General features: G+C 51.8%; 1 protein-coding gene across 2 annotated transcripts; it reads right to left on the bottom strand.

Moving 5' to 3' along the window:
• Positions 1 to 1,913: 1,913 nt before the first annotated feature.
• Positions 1,914 to 20,378, bottom strand: AKAP1 (A-kinase anchoring protein 1). Of its 2 annotated transcripts, XM_005491970.4 has the most exons (12): positions 20,227 to 20,378; positions 14,022 to 14,422; positions 9,346 to 10,942; positions 7,929 to 8,062; positions 7,291 to 7,417; positions 6,915 to 7,045; positions 6,656 to 6,833; positions 5,846 to 5,996; positions 5,136 to 5,203; positions 4,180 to 4,253; positions 3,625 to 3,690; positions 1,914 to 3,497 (listed from the first exon to the last, which is right to left on the bottom strand). In XM_005491970.4, exons 3-12 carry the CDS (start codon positions 10,916 to 10,918, stop codon positions 3,438 to 3,440), a joined length of 2,562 nt encoding a protein of 853 aa, XP_005492027.2. In that variant the 5' UTR covers positions 10,919 to 10,942; positions 14,022 to 14,422; positions 20,227 to 20,378; the 3' UTR covers positions 1,914 to 3,437. The 2 variants fall into 2 exon arrangements, with proteins under 2 accessions (XP_005492027.2, XP_005492028.2); XM_005491971.4 differs by lacking the exon at positions 14,022 to 14,422.
• Between the last annotated feature and the right edge of the window lie 12 nt (positions 20,379 to 20,390).

Here is a 20,390-nt window from a genome sequence, read left to right as displayed (position 1 = left end):
AGCTCAGCAACCCCTGCTCCAGGCTGTGGAGCAAAGCTCAGCAGCTTCAGCCTGAGGCAGGGCAGGAGAGGAGGCTGTGAGCTGGGGGCAGGGCCATTACTCACCTTCCTGGGCACTGGCATGACGGATGAGCCGAGGAGGCTTTGAGACAATTTAGAAAAGAAACAGGAAGCACTTTTCCCACTCACAGGTAATTAAGTTGTGGGACACACTGCCACGGGGAGCTGTGAAGGTCAGGAGGACAAATGGCCTCAAATGCCCTTGCAGCACCTCAGAGGGGAGCTCCTCTATGAAGCACGGGCTGTGTGAGACACCAGGCTCAGCAGTGCTGAGGAGCTGGGACCCAGGGGCGTCAGGGCAAAACTGCTCTGACACTTCCTCTGGCAAAGAGCCCCAAGTCCTCCTCCAGCTGCCATCCTCACCCCTGCTGCCCAATGCAGACAGATTTTTTCCTCTAGCATTGCTGGCTTTCCTTTTTTTGTTTTTTTAACGGGGTGGGGAAGGAAGCAGAGGTGACTGAAGCCAAAACACAGCCCCTGAGGCAACGAACTAAAGGCAAGACACGTTTTCTAATTCTTGCTCAGCAGTCTCCTACATGTTGGCTTCCCAGGGACAGCCCCGAGCTGGGACCCCATGGATCTGTGTGATGCAGTAGAATGGAACAGATAATACAGCTTGCACCTCCATTTCCTTTCTTTTTAGGGAATAAAACCTCTGCCAGAGAAGCACCAGGGATGTGCTGAGCCAGGCTCTGGGCTGCACCTGTGGCTCTGGGAGGGGAGGAGCTGAGCTGCTCCTTGTGTCAGACTGGGGTTTCCTTACCCTCCAGCTGCTCCAGAAACTCTGCCCTCCTCCTCCCTGAGGAGCCCTCAAACCCGTGTGCCACAGGGAAATCAGCCCTGGCACAGCAGAGGCTCTGGCAGGAAGGGATGGGCTCCTGATCCTCCAGCCCAGGCAGGAGGACGAGGGCCAGCAGCCACAAGGAGGCCTCCTAGGAAGCTCCTCTGCTCCATGGATGAGCCTGGAGAGGGGATCTGGGCACGCAGGGGCTGCGTGGCAGGCAGTGCTGGATGTGCTGTGCAGCCCGTGGAAGCTCTCCAGGAGCGTATGAATGAGGCAGCTCCTGAGACCTCATTCATTTCACCCTAATAAAATTACCACTTTCCAAAGGGAAAAGCCCCTTTGAAGGGCTTCAGTCAGAGCACCCATGGGACAGCTCAGCTCCGTGGGGCTGTGCTCAGCCTCAGGCCTGAGCCAAGGATTACAGAGCTGCTTGGGGGCCACTGCTGGATTTATGAGCAGCAGGAGCTGCTCCAAACCCAGCACAGCTCATCCCCAGGTCTGACAGGGCACCAAGCACCACTGCCACAACCTCCCTAGGCCTTTCTGGACTTGTGCCTTTTCCAAGCAGTCCATATTCAACTACAACCTTCCCCAGCTCAGCACATCCACTCACTTTTATCCATAATACAAAACAAAACCCAAACCTAAAATGGCCCCCGTATTTATGCTCTTGTATAGGCTGAGAGTTGTGATTTTAAAGAAGAAAGAGCTGTGTATCTGTTACCTGCCAACACCTCCTTATTTCAGTTCCTCTCCCCCTGCAATGTTCTATTTTACTGCAGTTTAAAAACCAGGCAGCTCTCAACACAAATAGGAACAGGATGTTCTTCCACAGTGCAGAGCCAGAGGAAAACACGGAGCTGGTGCTGGCAGAGCTCCCCATCCCTGCTGCAGAGTCCTGACTCTGACACCTCTCAAAGAAGAGAAAACACCAACATTCAGACAAGTCAAACTTTGCCATGAACAATAAGCAGTGACACAGTCACCCCATGGGTGCAGAGCAAGGAGCCCAGGGCTGCTCTAATGGAGGCAGGAAAGGAAGGCTCTTAAGTCATCACAGTTTCACTAAGACAGCTTAAAATTCGAGCTTTAATTGAAATGGAAAGAAACATTCCAAAAGGATATATTTTTTATAGATCTGAGTTACCCAATTTAGTTTTCCTTGGATGTTACTGCAAACATGAACATCAAATCAAAGCATCGACTAGGAGAGAACTCCAAGAAAGGATATAACCATTCCCTAGCACAGGGGATTGGGCTAAAGGCTGCTGTAGGCCACTGTTCACATGTGCCATGCCCTGGCATGTCAGCTCACAGGATGTGAGCACATCCTTGAATCACCTGAAGCAGCTTCTGAGGACTGACTACATCAACAATTTCTGGCAAGTGTCTTCTCTGCCAGCAATAAATCCCAGCTCAATCCATATCTAAAATGATACACATTAGAGGGCATGTCTTTAAGAGCTTTAAGTCAGCTTAAATTACTTGAGCAAAATTTTAAATACGTAATAGAAATCTAAAAAGGAGCAACAAAAAAAAAATTGAGAGAGAACACCACTGCAAGAGTAATGCCAAGTTGTTACTTTTTTTTTTTTAAACAGATCTGTACAGCAACATAGCAAAGGATGCAGCGATCACAATTTCAACCAGACAGCAACCTAAGGGGACACTAATCCTCATACAGCAGAGCTGAAACACTCCCAACATTCAGATGCTCCAAATAATTTGGCTACCCTAATGAACTCCATACCAGTTCTACCTATATAGGACATTTTGGTGTGAAAAAGTTTCTGTAAAGTTCCCTTTGTTTCCAGTGTTTTTCTTGTACAAAATATTACAATGATTTTTTTTAATATATATTTACAGACTTGCACGGCTAGAAAAATATAAACTACAATTGGGCTTGGCAAGCAGTTTCTTTTCTTTAAATACATGACATTTCAGAGCAAAAATTGTAGTGGTAACATCCTGCACTCCAAGCCCCTGCAGGGAGAGCAGATCAAGCCTAAAATCCATGATTGCAGTGAGACACAGGAACACAACTCCTCCACCTCCTGGCGCAAGGAAGACACAAGATGGATGCTGTTTGTGCAGGTTACTGGCACAATACAGAAAAATCCATAACTGAACATTAAATTCCTTAATAACATTCATTAATTTCATAGGCAGGGCCTGTTAAAAAGAGGACAACCGATGTAACTTTTGGGGAAAGCGGACACCGAGTTCGCGGGGCGCGACACAGCCGGAACCAAAGCGCGGTTCCCGTTCTGGGGGCTTTGCCTCCTGCCACCCCCAAGGCTTTCACATCTTTTCCATTTAAAATTTGAGCAGAGGCCAGGGAGGACTTTTTGCTTTAAAGCTACAGTATCTGTCATTATGGCTTTGAACACCCCCTTCCAGGAGATGAGGTATCTGTTCTAGTGAAATGGTAACAGTTGAGCAAAACGTGTTTCAATGGACCACAAAACTCCGCAGGCAGGTGTGAGCGGGTCTCCTCGGGGGAAGTTGCCAAACCGAATTGTAACAGTGCAAAACAAGATTTTGTCTTTTGTTTTTTCTCTGCAGAAAGAGTAGTCAAGGCATCTAGGACATTGCTAGTAGTCGAGCCACCGAGCAAACCCTCTTTCCACCAGAGTCCTGTTTATTGACACCACCTAAAGGGAGGGGGAAAAAACCCAAAGAGTAGATAAGTGAACAAGCCACAGCAACAAACAGTGGTTCTGAAAATTCCTACTCAACAATAAAAGGTTTATGATTAAAGAGTTTTCAGCATATACCCACCTCATCTCCCATCAAGTTCCACAGCTGTATCAGTGGCAGCCCTGTGACACTGTCATAATTTGTGACCTGGAAACACAGAAAAACATGAGTGTGCAGCAATTCTGGTACAAAGTCCCTCACATGGACAGCCACAGCCACTACCAGAAGCACTTCAGAAGAGGTGAGCACTTCTGGACTGCAAGCAGGTGCTGCCTGCAAGTCTCTGGGATGTCATCAGACTGTGCTGCCTCTGGCCAGCTGCAGCCAGATGCCACATGTCCATGGTGCAAAACCAGGGAGGACTGGTGAAGCAGTGCACACCCAGGGGACCCCAGACCTGCTGGACACCAGGCCCTGCTGTGCTCTGTAACCACATCCAGGTTCCCTTCCCCCTGCCTGCACCACAAACAAGAGGGAACACATCCCCTCCAGTTCCAGGCAGTGCTGATGGGAGTTCCCAGCCCCAGCACTCGCCAGGAGCCAGGCTCTGGCTGTGGGTTTATGTAACACACAGTGCAGGGCAGAGGACACCAGCAGTGCCACCAGCAGCAAGGCTTCTCCAGACAGGGGCTGTACCTGTGCCACGAGGACAGCACCTCTGGTCATCTCACTGACAGCAGTGTCGGCTTCCGGGGAAAAGTGATCCTCATCTGTGGGAAAAGCAGAGCAGAGCAAACCCATGAGGTCCTGCACAGACTTCCCAGGCCAGAAAGGACTACTGAGCTAATGTTCTCTGTCCTCCTAGAGAGAGAGATCCCTCACAGCCTGCTGATCCCATCCCTGGGGCTGTTGGTTCTGCAGGGAAAGGAAAGGATGAAGAGCTTCCTGCAGCCACCAGCCACAATCATGTAAACAAGTAGCTGATGAATCAGGAGGCTTTAAAGACAGCAAAGTACATTTCTGCAGCACCTTGGAGCTGCCATTGTCATTTTGATCCTCAATAAACCAAGCTCAGGTCCCTCAGGGCTTTGCTGACCCCTGGCACTGGGAACCCAAAGTGTCAGTACCACAGGTGCCCAGCACCTGAGCAGAGCCAAGGACAAAAAAAGCAAACCAAAGTGTTTCCAGGCAGTGACTGACATTCTCCCAGTGCTTGCAGGCCTGGAGTTTGAACACAGAACTCTACAAATCAGTCATTTCAGGAGGAAAATGTCAGGTATCTGTGTGCAGATTAAAAACTAAGTTTGCATTTACAGCAGCTCTATGACAGAAGAATTAGAGCAGCTACAGCTACTGCACCTACACCCTGCCAGTCCTGCCAACTTGCTGCTTAGGACAGTAATTCAATGTCTCCTCCAAGCAGGAAAAAGCGTGAACATTTATCATCTTTCCCCTGGATTCTGACAGGTTATGCCATGCTAGCACATTTAGAAGAATACAATACAATTTTTCCAGTCCTTCCTCTTGTCACATCAGAGGCTGCACTGGCAATAGGAGGTGGAAGGTTTAGACAGAATCATGGCTTGGACACATCTGGCATCCATGGAAACCTGCAGGAGAAGGGCCAACAGTACATCAAGAGCTCCATTTACCTGGAAGCGGCACCACATTGTCAAGTAAAACTTCTGCTCCTTGGAAAGGTAGTGTTAAAAAATCAGACCTTAAAGAAAAGAGGATCAGAGTAAGAACAGGGCTTTAAATCACTCCTACATTCTTCAATGTGACATTGATTAATCAAATTGGTCTTACAGGAATTCAGTTTTAAATTAATGACAGTCAAACCAAAAAAATACAAATCAGTCAATTCTCCCAGCAATCTAAGAGCAGCAATAAATTGTCTGATTAACATGCCAAGCTGGATCAGGCTCTAAGCAAAACCCACTTCCACCAGGGAGGCTGTGCTGCCTGTCTGCCAGCTCTGGGGCACAATCAAGTATTTAATGGGCCTGTGTAAGAAACCCCTGATCCAACACAGCTGTCCCAGACAGAGGGGCTGGAGCACAGAGAATCAGGAGCTCATTCCTGGCTCAATCAATTACACTTCAAGGTCTCCTGAAGGCATCCTTTTCCTCAGCTTCCACACTGAAGTGGCAGAAGCTGCCATTTCCTCTCCCCTCCCTTCAAAAAAAGCCTTGAAGGCTCTTGCTGTGCTCCCAAGAGCCCACACTCATTGCTGAGCTGAACCTTTCCACCATTTCCCACCTCAGCTGTGAAAAACCTTTAAGAATTCAAACTGTACAGAGTCCTGTGATTAGGATTTGAGGCAGACATGGCCTCAGGCCATGGGAGAGGATCTACAGACCTGATTTGCCTGAGTGTGTCAACCTTCACTTTATCATATCCTCCATAGTCCACGTATTTGAGCTCCACCTCATCGGTCTCCTCGAAGTAGCTGATGACTTGAGCCCGGAGCCATGCCCCATCCAGGCCTGGAGCTGCACAGATAATGCCAACTGCAAAACACCAGAGTGCAGAGAAGAAAGGCTCAGGATAAGTGGATTTCCAAAAATCAGTACTTCAGCCATGAGCAGTGCTGCTCATTTATCTATGGAGAACCAACAGCATTTCTTAGGCTGCTTCCATCTTCCTCCAACATCCCCCACAGCCCCAGCACACCAGGCCTGCAGCTGAGACAAAGGACTGGTGGGTTTTACTCTCAGCTCTGTCTGCCACAACCAAGCTGCTCTGCCCAGGTACCCAGCTCCCTTCCTGCCTCCACACAGGAATACACAACCCCTTTCCATGGGATGCACCCTTCACAGCAGCTGCAGACATGGACACAGCGACACTATGAAGGTGAGGGAGCAGATCCACACTCTGCCAGCAGAAATACCCCAGATGCCAGGTTGACTGGAAATAAGCTGAGACAGGCTTGATCTCACTTTGAATTTCAACATGCAGCTACGTGGCTAGGGAGGTACTCCAGGGATGAGCAGGGTAAGGGAGAGCAGAGCAACATCTGTACTCTGGCAGCAGCCTAAAGATGAGATGACACGTGAGCTATCACATCCTCATCCACTGAGACCTTCCCATGCCTGACTCGGGGACAGCAGGTTTGCACAGGAGCCCAGAACTTTCTCAACAGAACAACGTGTGAGCATCCATGACTTGCCTTCTACTGGAGTGGGCAGGGTTGGGATTTCGGGCTGGGAGTAGCAGGCGAACATCTGCTGGTCGAGGCTGCGCAGCACGTGGAACGTGGGGTGCGTGTGCTGCTGCAGGAACATGTGCCCTGCGTCCACCTGGTGTGCCACCACCACCTCCACAGTGACTCCATCGGGGAGGAACAGCTGCCACGGGGAGGAAAAACTGTCGTGAGTGCTGCTGGCAATGCAAGCTCCAGCCCCAGCACTGCCAGAGCAGGGACTCACCCAGGCGGACACGAGCAGGGAGTGAAGTGGCATCGGCATCGGCGGAGGGAGGGTGTAGATGTTGGTGAGACACAGCTCTTTGAACTTCTTGCCAATTAGGCTCAGGACTTTCTCCACTTGCTGAGAGGTCCCTGGAAGACAAGAATCCCGTGGGAAATCTCTAGCATGGGCATGCTGAGGACACCTCCAGTCCTGTCACTTGAAGAAATACAACTGCCAGGATCCTCCTGCACTACCTCAACAGTGTAAATTTTAACAGGTAGCCCAGAGGAGTTTTGAAAAGCACTGGACTCAGAAGCCACTAAATCCATTTAAATTCCTTGCTCATCTAATTAAGTCCCCCAATAGACCATGAATAGAGACATATTCCACTCACCTTCGATGTGACAGACTTGGGAGTCACGGAAATAAGGTAGTGTTGAGACATAAATCTTGGCACCAGACGCTTGTCTCAGGTAGCTCATAAACCTCCCCTGTTTGCCAATCAAGCGGCCAACCAATTCCTTCAGGAAAGGGAAAAGAAAGCAACAGTCAGGAAGGGAAACACAGATCAAACATCTCTGCTCTCTCTGGCTACATCACCCACATCCTCAGTTCCCCCATGACAGGCAGAATAAACACAAGGCAGTGCTGGACCAGTGCAGAGCTCGGGGGTCTGGGATGAGCTCAGACCAGTAAGCACAGTTCGTTTTGATAATCCCCTGTTCTGAATACTTGTGTACCCTCAAAGCCTCCCGGATGCTTTCAAAGCACTGGACTTCCAGGCTGGATGGAAGATAATGGGGAATAACAAGTTCAACCAGCACCATTCCCCTGGGTGTAGCCCTGGAGTGCTGCATGTTTACAGCTGTGCACTGGCTCCTCACCCCTGTGAGTCCTAACGGGAGCAGAATGCTCCAGCTGTCCTGGACTGGCTGCTGATCTCCCTGGGATGGCACAGAGCCAGCAGCAGGCCAGGAGGACCAGGAGGTGGCTGTGGAGGACAGGATGCTGAGCAGGCCAGCAGCTGGTTACCTTTGGGACCTCGATTTCCCAGATAACGAAGTCTGGCTTGCTGGATCCTCCTTCCAGCTTCGCGTTCTGGCGAGCCACCGTCTTCCTCATGGCACTGCCACTGTCCACAAAATCCACACTATTTACATCTGAACCTATGAGACAGACACAAGCATTCAGACAGCCCCCAAGACCCACAGTTACATTGCCACCCCAAAGGGAAGGGCTGCAGAGTGATCCCAGGGCCAGGCGTGCCCACTGTGAGACATGGTAGGGGGCTGCCTTTTGCCCAAATTTGCCCTATATTTGAAGAAACAAGGTGCAAGAGCTGAAGTGCATTTTGCTCCTAAACCATCAGCTGATACCAGGAACACTTCTGCCTGGGAAAGGGACAAACTCCAAGAGCCTCCTCCTGCCCAGATCTCTGATACAGCCAGTGTAACACGAGCTTGGTCCTTCCTCCCATTAACAAGCAGAAACATGAAGATCTTCACTTGCTTGCAAGTATTCAGACCATGCAGTGAGACCAAAGAGAAAAATGAACCCAAGAGCTGCTTCACATTTGCCACATCTTAATGGGTAACACAGCACAGAGGCTGAGAAAGGCCAAGGGTGCAGCTGTTGGCATTGGCTTTGTAGGCAAAGGGAAGATTTAAGTCTCTCAGCCTGGACGTGAAGGTCAGCTGGGTGACCTGTTGTCCAACACTGCCACCTTATCAGCTTTACCTGCTGCATTCCCCTCTCCCCACCTCAGTGTCTCAGTGCCACCAGGCTCCACAACTCACTCCTGGAGCTTCTTGTCACACCAGCACTCACAACAAGGCAATACCTTCTCCTCCTGGCTTACTCTCACTAGTGAAAACATTCCGTGGGTTCAATCCTTCATTGCTGGCAAACTCAACCCCCATGTCTTGCAACAAGCAGCGTTCCAACTGCTTTGTAGCAATTACTAGAGACATCCCCTGTCATTAAGGGCTGTTGGCACCACAGGGTCCTACAAAGGATTTTAACATCCCTCCCCAAGGTCACACAGGCTAATGTTTGCTCAGACAGCTTTGCATGTACTGTGCCAGGCACACATCATCCAGCATCTACAAGGGAAAAGCAGCACAGACAGATGGGGGAACTCCATGAATATTGAATCCCTGTTGGGATTTCTTGGCATGCACCTGCCCCTGCAAACAAAAAGGCTTCAGGGTAATTGCTCTGCAACCAGCTGATTCTATCAGAATTCATCAGAGCTCTGCTCTGGCTCCTCCAGCAGCACCTCAGAACCTGCCTCACCTTCCTGTCAGCAGCAGCCCACAAACAGGGGTAAGCACCCAGGGGGCCCCGGAGGTCACCAGAAACCACTGGAATGAGGTCTCACACCTGCAAGGTGCTCCCCAGCAACGCTTGTTCACTGCATTTTCTGCAGGAGGATTTTGCAGTCCCTTACCTTCTGAGTGATCTCCATCTGTGCCTGGAGCACTGCCACACTCCTGACTCAGGTCTGGCCCATCCTCTTTCGGGATCCCGTTGCTGTAGGGCACCGTGCTGCCCTCGGGCAGCCCCGCAGCAGAGGGGGTCTCCCTTGGTACCAAGCTCTGCTCGGCAGACGTGTCTGGGGCTGACGCTGTGCTCAGTGAGTCCGAGTGCTGCTCTGATGTGACAGACAGCACTGTGCTCTGCAGGAGCTCCTCCACACTCATCCCACCTCCAGGTGTGTGTGTGCCATACCCAGAGTCCTCCATGGACAAGGGTGACTTTTCCAGAGAGTTCTCCACATGAGTCCGACCAACTCCTTGGGACTCCCTGCACACGCAGCTCTTCACCTGACAGTCCTCTGTGCTCCCCTGAACAGGGCTGGCCCAACAGCCGTGTGATGAACAATCTGTCACACCCTGACTGTGCTCCCCTGCAGCCACACCCTCAGCAGCTGCTGTGGCTCCCTCCACAGGCACCTGAGCAGAGGCAGCAACGCTCTCCATCCCCAGAGGAGCCTCAGCCCGGCGGGCCTGGCAGAGCCAAGGGGATGCATCGCCTGCAGACCCTGACAGCACTTCCTCAGTTGCTGCCAAAATGACCTTGGAAATTATCTGTATTGCTACCTGCTCAATTTTCTCAACTTCCTTGTCCAAACTCACTCCTCCAATCTTCTCTCTTTCCAACTCATCTCCTTTTGGCTGTGTGTCCTTCTGACACACTGGTACAGTACCAGTGATTGACTCGGACATCTCTTCTTCCCTGGACTGCTTTGGACAGGTAGACTCCAAACTCCCTGGTAACATGCTCACTGCAGAATCCTCGTGACCTGATACTTCAGCTTCATTCAGAAAGGCTTGTGGGGCACCGGCTTCTTTCTCCAATCCCAAGCAACAGGCTGTCACAGAGCCAGGAGCTGACTGCACAATTCCTGGCATCTGCTTTTCCTTAGGGGGCTTAAACGAAGACTCATCCGACTGCTCCGTGTTGCTGGTGTCCTCCGTGACTCCCAAAGATTCCCGTGTCAGGGGTGGCTGCTGCCCTTGGTTTGTCCCCGAGCCTTGCCCCAGTGCCACACTCTGGTCACACTCTGAGCTCCCAGCCAGCACAGGGAGTGAGGCACGAGCAGGGACACCGCTTCCCTCTCCAGATCCTACCGATTCCAGCTGCTCGCTGTCGTCCTTGGGGCTGGGCCCAGCTGCTGTGGCTGGCAGGTCTGGGGGGTCCCGTGAGAGCTCTGGCCCCTCATGAGCTGGGTGCAGGGGAGAGGGCATCGTCAGCCCCACGGGCAGCAGGGAGCTGGGGGCGGGCTGCTCCAGGCACTCCTCTTCTGACAACAGAGGCACTCTCCGAGGGACACATGCTTCTGCCTTGGGACGTGCATCACTCTCTGATACTTCCTCCTGCTTCTCCCTTGCAATGGCTATTGCTTGTTTGTTGCAATAGCCTGAGTGCTTTTTTCTCCAGGAATAGATCCACCAGCAGCCAAGAAGCGCCAGCACTCCGGGAATGGCATACGGGACGAAATTGCGGAAGCGTAAAGCCATCTTACAGGGCTTCAGCAGTTACACCTAGGAGAAACAGAAATAGCATTAAAGTAGTCCCAGGGAAGGTGGCAGGAGGTGCCCTGAGGTACTGCTATTAGCATGGTCAGGCTTGTTTTCCAGCTGCTCCAGAAATTCACATCTCTGCTCTACCAGCACTCCGCAGAACAAGATCTTCACCCAAGATTAGGGATATCTGGACATGTCTCATCATTATATTCAATGATTTCACCCCTCCTCACCTCTGCACTTAATTTCCCCTTGCCTCCTCTGCCTCACACCTCCAGAGCTCAGTCCTGCCCCCAGGACAGCCTCCAGCACAGCAGGTTCCTCCAGCACCAGGCTGGGCTCCCAGCCCAGGGGACCACAGCATTCCATGGCGGGGACTTGGCACACAGCAGGGCTTCCCAGCTCTCCCTTGAAAGGCAGCACCCCATTCCCGAGGGCTCTGGACTCTGACAACACACACTCCTACGAAGCCTTAGGAATGCAGCTCCAAAGTTTATTCTACATCCAAACTCACTACACTGACAGCTGCCACTCCCCTGACTTGAAAGCTGACAGCTGTCCCTTTTCCTCTGCAGGGCCTGTGACCTCCTTCCCACCCGGACAGCCAGTCATGCTCCTTCACTGGCAAGCCTCACCTGAGTCACATGGGGCAGGGCTGCCATGCCTTCCCTTTTCCTTAAGGAATGTCTGCAACAGGAATGCACAGCTAAACTGTTACCACATCCCAAACAGCCTTGCTGCAAAGCACTTACAGTTTATATTTTCACTGCACAGGAATTAAAGCAAAACACCACGTGTCTGAGGGTGCTTACACAGACAGGCTTTAATCCAAACAGCCCTCAAGACTCTTGCCAGCAAGGAACAAAAATAAAGATTGTTTTCAGGAGATAGCAAAATCTTAGAAATGGGAGCCACCCACTGGAAAAGAGCATTATCTGGCTCCTCTTTAGAAGCATAATATTTCTACGACAAGAGAGGACAACCAAGGCAGTCGGCCCCAGTGAGTCTCAACCAAAAAACCCCTTCTGTTATCAGGACTAACACCCCAGCCACAGCTCCCAGTGCAACACTCCTTCAGGCCACAATCTCCACAAGGAGCTGATGACATTCTAGCTGAGCGACAAAACCATGCCTCCCTCGGGCTCAAACCCAGTGACAGAGTCTCAGATAATCTCATATTCACCCCAGATTTCTCACCTCCTCCAGCCACACTCTCCATTCCACAGGAGTATCCACACAACTTCACCCACACTAGCTCAGACTCTGCCTTGCTTCCTGCAGGGCCCAGACACTGAGGCACACAAATAAATGAAAGCGTGGCAAAGGCAGGGACTAGAAAATTGCTTGTTCAATCCCAAATTAAAGGTCAGCAGCAGAGATGATTTAAGTTCAGTAATATTCCCAGTACATCACAAATAAGGCATTTATGTTGTTCTGCACAGAGACTTGCAAGTCCACCAGACATTTGTATCTGATTAAATAAACTAAGTAACTACGAAGTAACTCAATCCCAGTTACTCCCAGCCGGTTGTATGCAGTCAGGGAGCCCTGCAGAGGGTGAGCCCTCTGTTAATGGCAACGTCTGGGATCTTAGAATTAAAAACCCAACAAACCTATGCAATACTGTGGCTGTTCTGTGTTTGGAAGCTGGCAAAGGGAAAGGGTGAAGCCTCTACATCCCCAAGACAAAAGGTTCCCCTTTATGCTGCCCAGAACAATGGCACATTGTGAGCTGTGAGCACTCATCTGCTGCGTGCCCAAGTTGTTGTAATTAATGCAGAACTACCCTACAAGCTGTCTCTCAGGCACACTACAAACCAAAATTAAAGTAGTTCACATAAGCCCATTCCCAGCAAGCATTCCCAATTAAACAGACAGCCCTATTATTATCTGATTCCCTGCTAAGTTGCACCAACTGTCCAAACCATAGCCCCACGCAGCTCTGCAGCACAGGGAGACGGTTGCAGGATGCCCCAGAGGGACAAGCCTGTCCTGAAGTCTGGCAGACAAAACAGTTCTGTGAGTCATTCTGAACATTATCATCATTTAGGACACAGATCTTTACTCCTCTATGATACCTGGATGAGTGGGGACTGCTGGATTAGCCGATGGCTCCTTGCAATGCTCATTTGATTTCATGTTTTTGATTTCTTATTAAAGCCAGAGCTGCATCACTACCAGGATCATGTGAAATGGGAATGCCACATCCTGCCATCAGTTAGAGCAGGCTGAAAGGCAGTGGCTGTGCACGAGATGCCAGCAGCCATCCCGGAGTGCTGGGTTGGCCGGGAAACAGCTCAACACCAACAAACATCCCCTCACACAGACCTGGCAGGAGGCTCGGGCAGATCTTGCCGTGCTGGTCACAGCGGATCAAACTGCTCATCCCAAGGGCTGGGACACTGCTCCTTGTCCACTTCTGCCCCAAAGCCACTGCCCAACCTGTCCCACAGCAACCAAGCCATCCCCCCGCTGCCAATCTGACAGCCAGCTCAGGACTGCAGTGGCAATGGGATCATTTTAACACACTGGGGGAAGAAAGCCTGGGATTTTCCTGCCAGCAGCAGGACAGCAAATGGCAACTTGTCAAATCACATGCCCTCAAGCAGTGCCAAGAGGGAGGGAGCCTGGCCCAGCAGGGCCTGCACCCTCCCTCTCCGGGCAGGAGGAGCCAGCTGGGAAATGCAGCAGCTCCGGACAGGAGAGGAGCAGCCTGCAGGAGCCAGAGCCCCCAGAAAACACTGCATCTCCAGCACCATTCCCAAGAGGCAGGGCCCCAGCAGCCCTGCACCATAAATAGTGCAGAGCTCATGCACTGTATGCGCTCAGCCCAGCACCAGCCACTTCCCCTTCCCTCTGGCACGCCGGGAATCCGGCCCAAATGTCACACCTATCATGGGCTGGAGAGCTGCAGCTGGGCCATGAGACTTCTCCAAACTGCTAAGTAATTCCCTCTACATGTCAGGATGGGATCAAGGCACCAAGGGGAGAGGAGGGCTCCATCAGCTCTCCAAGTCTGTGTCCCGACTTGATTTATGGAAAACTGCTGGTAAAGAGCAAGGAGATGAGGACAAGAAAGAACGCACATATTACCTACCTGAGAAAAAAGTCAAGGACAGCCAATTTACTCTACTCGTTTACATTAGGGTCCCAGAGCAGTTCTAAGCCACCTTGTCTCCTGGCCAGGACACAGAGCCCTCAGCACTCACAGCCTTATAAGGTCAGAAACGTTCGCAGCACGAGGCTCCCGGGGACGCCAGATAATTCATTCTCCAGGTCCGAGAGGAGTTCAGCAAGCACTTGCTCAGAATCTCAGGGCTTCCTACACACAAGGAGGTCCGTTCTGAAGGCGAGCTGGTTCGAGTCTCCACCAGGAGAGAGGCCAGGATGACTCCCAAGTGCCTGAGCCCCCATGCTCTGCAGGGACGTGCCCTCAGCCGGTCCTGGCTCCTCCGATTCCCTCTGCCCTGCACTTGAGAGGCTTCCAAACCCTGAAAGCTGTGGAAATCAAGGCTGGAATTAAAGCCCGTCCTAAAGGATCACAGAGCAAATTGGAAATGCAGCTTCAACAGCAAGGCCAGGATGCCTCCTGACAAACCCTGCAGTTAGTGAAGCAGCACTTGGGAAATAAATACTATCTGGGTGAAAGAGAACTGGACAGGCTGGCATGGTTCAAACTAAATGGGACCACGTGGGCTCTTAAATTTTTCCATGCTAAAAATAACTGGTAGCACATGCTCTGCCTTATAGGAGGCATAAGAACAGGAGTTAACAAAAACCTAAGGAACTGGGGGCCCTACTGTTAAGATTAAAATAAGAAAAATTGCTGCACTGAGACAGACGTAAGGACTTACATAACCCACCCTTGGCATGAGGCATATTTTCATCGAAAGCTGAACTGGCACGTGGCACTGCATTATCTAACTGCAGCTTCTTTGTGCTTCACACAAGATGCAGGAGGCAGAACATCCACACCAGAGGGCCCTCCTGCCAGCCCTGCTGCAGCACATGCTCCCAGCTGTTCCAGCTGCAGGGCACAGGGGCTTTCCTCCCATGCAGGTCAGCAGCAGCCCTGGCCTGAGCTTACAGGAGGGAGCTGTGAAGCCACAGCAGCCTGCCAGCCCTTGCATCACCAGGGTGTCCCTGGGCCACCAGATCCCACAGCCTCCCCAGCCCTCTGGGCAGCCAGCCTGGAGTGCCCCCAGCAAACCCAAGAGCACCCAGAGCCAGGAGCTCAGACTGCGTGACTCAGGAGCTACCAACACCCAGAGACAGGCAGGAGCCAGGCCAGCAAGATCTCAAACTGGGTGGCACTTGGTTTAAAAGAAGCCAACAGGGAAGTCTCTCTGTACTTAACTAATTAAAGGTAAGTGCTGTGCAGCAATTTCTGCTTCAAACAGTAGCACTGAAACAGCAAGAAACTAGAACAGCAAGAGATAGCCCTTAAGCAGCACCACCTTTTCACAGCCCAGTAAACATGGGCTATGAGCCCAAGGAACAGGCTCCTCTCTGAATGAAACCACCACTGAAGCCACTCCACAACCTTGGAATATTTAAGAACCAGCAGTCTCCTATTTGCAGAAGGATAAATTGCAACTTAAGTAAAAGGCCGAAAAACCTGGTTGATGTAGAATTAAACTAGTGCTCTGGAACAAGAAACACCATTAACACCAGGCTGTCTTTTATCTCTGAGATAAAAACTGCTCTCAGTGTAATCAGCATCAATGCTGTTCCTACAAGAGCTCAGCCCCCTCAGCTGGAGCTGCCACACTGATTGTTGGTTCTGTGCTCTCCCCCACTCAGCAACCCAGCCCTGGCCCAGCACAGCTCCTGCAGCAGCCTTTGCACCAATGCAGGACTCAGAACACTCCTATTTATTTCCACACTCAGAGCTTTACAATAAAAGAATCAGCTGGGCCAACCTGTAGGGTTTTTTAATACATGTTTTGGGAATTAAGCAGCTCACAAGGACACAAACACCAACCCTCAGCATTGCTCTCATGGACTCAGGCACGGCCTTGAGTGCTCCTGCTCTGCAGGAATGAACAGTTTGTAATTAACATTAATCCTATTAGGTTATTGAGCTCCATACTGCTCTTGATATCTTATTACCTCCCTGCTCCAGTTGTTTCATTATTTATAGTTTCCTCACCCAAGTTAGTGTCTCCCTGTGAATCCTCTACTGCAGAGAGCTTTTTCTCCACTTTCCCAAAAAAGTCTTTCAGATACTTCAGCAAGCACCAAAAACTACTTCTGCATAACTCTACCTGTACCCCCACAGCACAGGTAAAGCAGCTGTTATTCTCTTTATAACCTATCAACACATTACAAAGGTCTGCATCTGGGAAAAGTTTTATCTTTCATTCTCTCTGCATTTTCACTCAGGCTGGAGAACAGAACAGATTATTTTCCAGAGTTTCAGAATAAACACATCCAATAATCAGCCTTTCGTGTTTGCTTCTACGTAAGGAAGCCAACGCAGCCCTTGCTATGGGTAACACAGTGTAGTGGCCACTACATGCACAGCTCATAAATGAAGATTTAAAAGCAGCCACCTGAGTCAGATGGCTGGCATCTCTATCAATTTCCACAGAACACAGACTAAACTAACCAAGGGCTTCCAATACACTCTGCACAGGAGACAAAAACAAGCTGGAATTTTCAAGGAGACAGGACGGGGAGGTTTCCAGCAAACACACTGATAGGGCTGCAAGAGCCAGGAGCAGCAGAGACCAAACAGGTCCCCAGGTATCTGGGGAGCAGCAGCAGCTCTGCTCACGGGATGTTTGCTGGGCACACCACGAGACCTTGACAAACAGCTTCCCAAAACAAGAGCTGCACTGGGCCTAGGCAGAGAGCAAAAAGCACTGCAGGCTGGTTGGCAGCCTTGTGGCCAAGGCTGGGCTGGAGGAGAAACTGCAGAAGCACTCAGAGAGGAAGGGCAGCAATCAGTGAGGAGATGGCCTGTATTCACCCGTGCTGGGAGGGAACAGCAAAGGCTCCACTGAGAGCCACTCACGGGAAGGAGCAGGAAGACACCTGTATGAACAAAGGCCACGAGGAGCGGCACAGCACACGCCAGCCTCACCACACAGATCTCAAAGCTCCCCATTCCCAGGTTCATCCTCAAGCAAACCTAAGGCCTCTGATACCAGAGGCACATGAAAATTATGAACTTTTGCCAGGAACTGCTGCTATTTATACCCAGAGTCAAAAATCAGGCACAGCACATGGCAAGTTTCTCATCCTCAGTGCCAGGTGGCAGCAGAGGTCAAAAGCAACCCCGACCAGGACAGGTCTGCAGCAGTGATTTGTTTGCTCAAGAATTATTTTAAATGGTCTTTTATGGAATATTCATCTCTGCTAGTAGTAATGTACAGGACCCAAAAATCCAGTTAGCTTCCAGCTGACAAAATGCAGGACCAGAATCCACAGAGTGGACAATAAAAAAAAATGTACAGTGAAGCAGCTGAAGACAGAACACCTGAAAAAGAAGTTTGGGACATGCAAATATCTCCCCTTCTAGCAATCCCCATGAGAAACAACTGCAACAGCTTCAATTTCCAGGAAATATTAAACACCTGAAGAATAAAATAGCTTTTTCTGAATATCTGAGTGTGGCTGCCTGAACTTAATCATCATTTCATGAAGTCTAACCAGCCATTTGCATTAAGAGCTCCACAGAAGCACTGCAGTTAGAAATCAGGATTTAAAAAAGGCTAATCATTAGATCTGAAACATGAAACAATTATAAGTAATTAATGCTGCAATTAATGCTTTTTATTAGCTCTAGATGTTGCTAGGGGCAACTGGGATATCAGCCCCAATCCTATTACAGGCTCCCTGGACGCTAGAAATACCTTAAATCGTTTTTTTCACATGAGTTAAGTGCACATGAACAAGGAGAGGCACAGATAAGTGGGCTATGTTGCTTTAAAAGCATTATGCTCTTCAGATAACTGCTCCTGCAGAAGTGCACTTGCTCTCCAATCCCCCTGCAGCCAGCCTGCAATGTTTTCAAAGTGAAGAGAGAGTCTCAGCCATCACAAATCCAACTGCTGCTGGCTCAGAGAGCTCTGGCTGCACTCCTGCAGCAAACTCCTGTCACAGTTAACTCCACAGAGTCTGCGCCTTTGGGAACAGACAAATCGTGGTGGATCCGAGCCGCAAGTCCTGTCGCCTCACACCCTGGGCAGCGAGGGAATTCCTCTTCCCCCATTTCAGGCGTTGTGGAGTGTCTAGGTTAAAGCCAAGGCTTCCTAGGCAGTCTATAATTTCCAGTATTAGGATCTCAAAGCATCTCCAGCATTCTTTAAGAAGGAATCTGGTTCCTTGGATGGGTTTCTAAACCAAGGCTGAATAAGGAGCGCACTCCCGAGTACAAAACAGCTGCTAACACACAACAACTGAGCTCCCGCAGCGCCATCCACACAGACCCTGCAGCCCCAACACATCATTAGCTTCATGTCTGAGAGCAAACAGCCTGTTGCAGAAGATACTGCTACAATTGCAGCGAGAGACTGACCTGCATAAACCCCTGAGAGCTTTTAAAAGTCCTTCAAGAGCTCAATGAAACTTAAGCAGAAGCTGAAGGACTGTCAGGTGAAATCAAGGCATGAATGGATTCCAGTGCATTCCATCCTACTTCAAGCACTGCTCAAGCCCTACAGACTTCTCTCTCCTCACTTACTTGAGAGCTGTCATTTCCTCCGGGTCATTTGCACTGTGCAGCACATGCAAGCACACCAGAACGAGACACAGTGAGGCTGTGCTGCCCTTTTCCAGAATCACAGGCCCTTCACCAGGTGACAGGTACAGCAGGTCAGCAGGTGCCTGCACAGCCCTTCGCCCTTACACAAGCAGCTCATTAAAGAATGAGGAGGTTAATTGACCCGAAGTGGGTCACACAGCGATCCCAGCAGAGGAGCCAGCTCTGTTGAGCTGCTCTGGCAGCTCTGGCCCAGCGCTCCCGAGGAGGGAGAGCCCCGTTCCTGGGTTCCCGGGGAGCCGTGCTGCACTCCCCGCTCCACGTGCTCGGTAGATCATTCACAGCCTCAACGTTACACCAGCGCTACACCTTCCGCAGCACCAGCCAATTCCTTTCACTGAGACAAAGTCCACAGGGCCCGATAACGCTCGGCAGGTGCAGCACAACACGGGAAGGCCCGACTTCTGCCATCCCACAGCCCCTGGCCTTGCCCAACAGGTGGGCTGCAGCCAAACGCAGCTTTTGGTGCCATTTCCTGCTGCTATGGATAACATCCACGAAGAGGATGCCCTTGCTGAGATCCCTGTCCATTCTGCGGTCATTGCCTCATGGAATTACAGGACTGCAGTAAAGAACTCAGCCAGGCACAGATCAAGTTGACCATTTCTGGAGCAGGAGTTACTTAGATCTCCCTTGCTTCAATTAGGGGGAAGAAGAAAAAGAGAGAGCAAACAAGGATTCTCCCAGGAAAGCAAGACTACAAACATCACTTCCTCAGTAGCAATATAATTTAATTCCTCTGCTCCCACCTGTATTCCATGCTGGCTTACGGAACAAAAGGAGTCACTACAGCACATCAGAAGTTTTGCAAATAACACTTTCTACGGCCATTACCATAACACAGGCAAGGCTCGCCAGACCAGACAGCACAAGGTGCCTTAATCTTCACCGCGACTCCGCACCGCCCGCGCCACCGCCGGCCCTCACGGCGGGCGGGCAGCCCCGGCCGCAGCGCTGCCCTCAGAACGGGCGAACCGCCCCGGCCGCTGCCGCCCGGGACCGCGAGCAGAACACGGAGCGGCCCTGCAGGGCCCGGAGAGGCCGCTGCCGCCCCATCCCGGGAGCAGGACACGGAGCTGCTCCGAACGGCCCGCATCCCGGGAGCGGAACACGGAGCGGCCCTGCAGGGCCCGGACCAGCCGCTCACAGCCCCATCCCGGGAGCGGAACACGGAGCTGCCCTGAAGGGCCCGGACCGGCCCCTCACCGCCCCATGCCGGGAGCAGGACACGGAGCTGCCCCGCGGGGCCCACACCGGCCGCTCGCTGCCCCGCACCCCGACACACACGGCCCCCGCCCGCTGCGGCACGGCCGCCCCCAGCCCACGGCCGCGGTCACGGCGGGGCCGGAGCGCTGACCTTGGGCGGCGCGGGAGCGCTCCCGCCCCGGCCCGTGCGCCGGCACCGGGGCAGGCACGGCCGGGAGCGCGGAGCGGGAGCACCCTCAGCGCGCCCCGCAGCGCCGCCGCTGACAGCCGCGGCCGCGGGCCCCGCCACTCCGCCAGCGGGCGGGCGGCGGCCCAGGGTGGTACTTACGGATGCTCCGGCGCGGCGGCGGAGCCCGGAGCGGTGCCGGGCCCGGTCCGGAGCGGTGCCGGTGCCGCCCCACGTGCCCCGGCCGGGCCGCCCGGCTCGGACATGCAGCGACACCGCCCCGCCCCGCCACGCCCCTCTCGCGAGAGCGCGGCGCCCCGCGAGAC

Source organism: Zonotrichia albicollis, chromosome 22, assembly GCF_047830755.1.
Source record: "Zonotrichia albicollis isolate bZonAlb1 chromosome 22, bZonAlb1.hap1, whole genome shotgun sequence".
Lineage (NCBI taxonomy): Eukaryota > Metazoa > Chordata > Aves > Passeriformes > Passerellidae > Zonotrichia > Zonotrichia albicollis.
The sequence above is the reverse complement of the archived record's forward strand: the minus strand, read 5'-3'. Positions and strand labels throughout refer to the sequence as shown.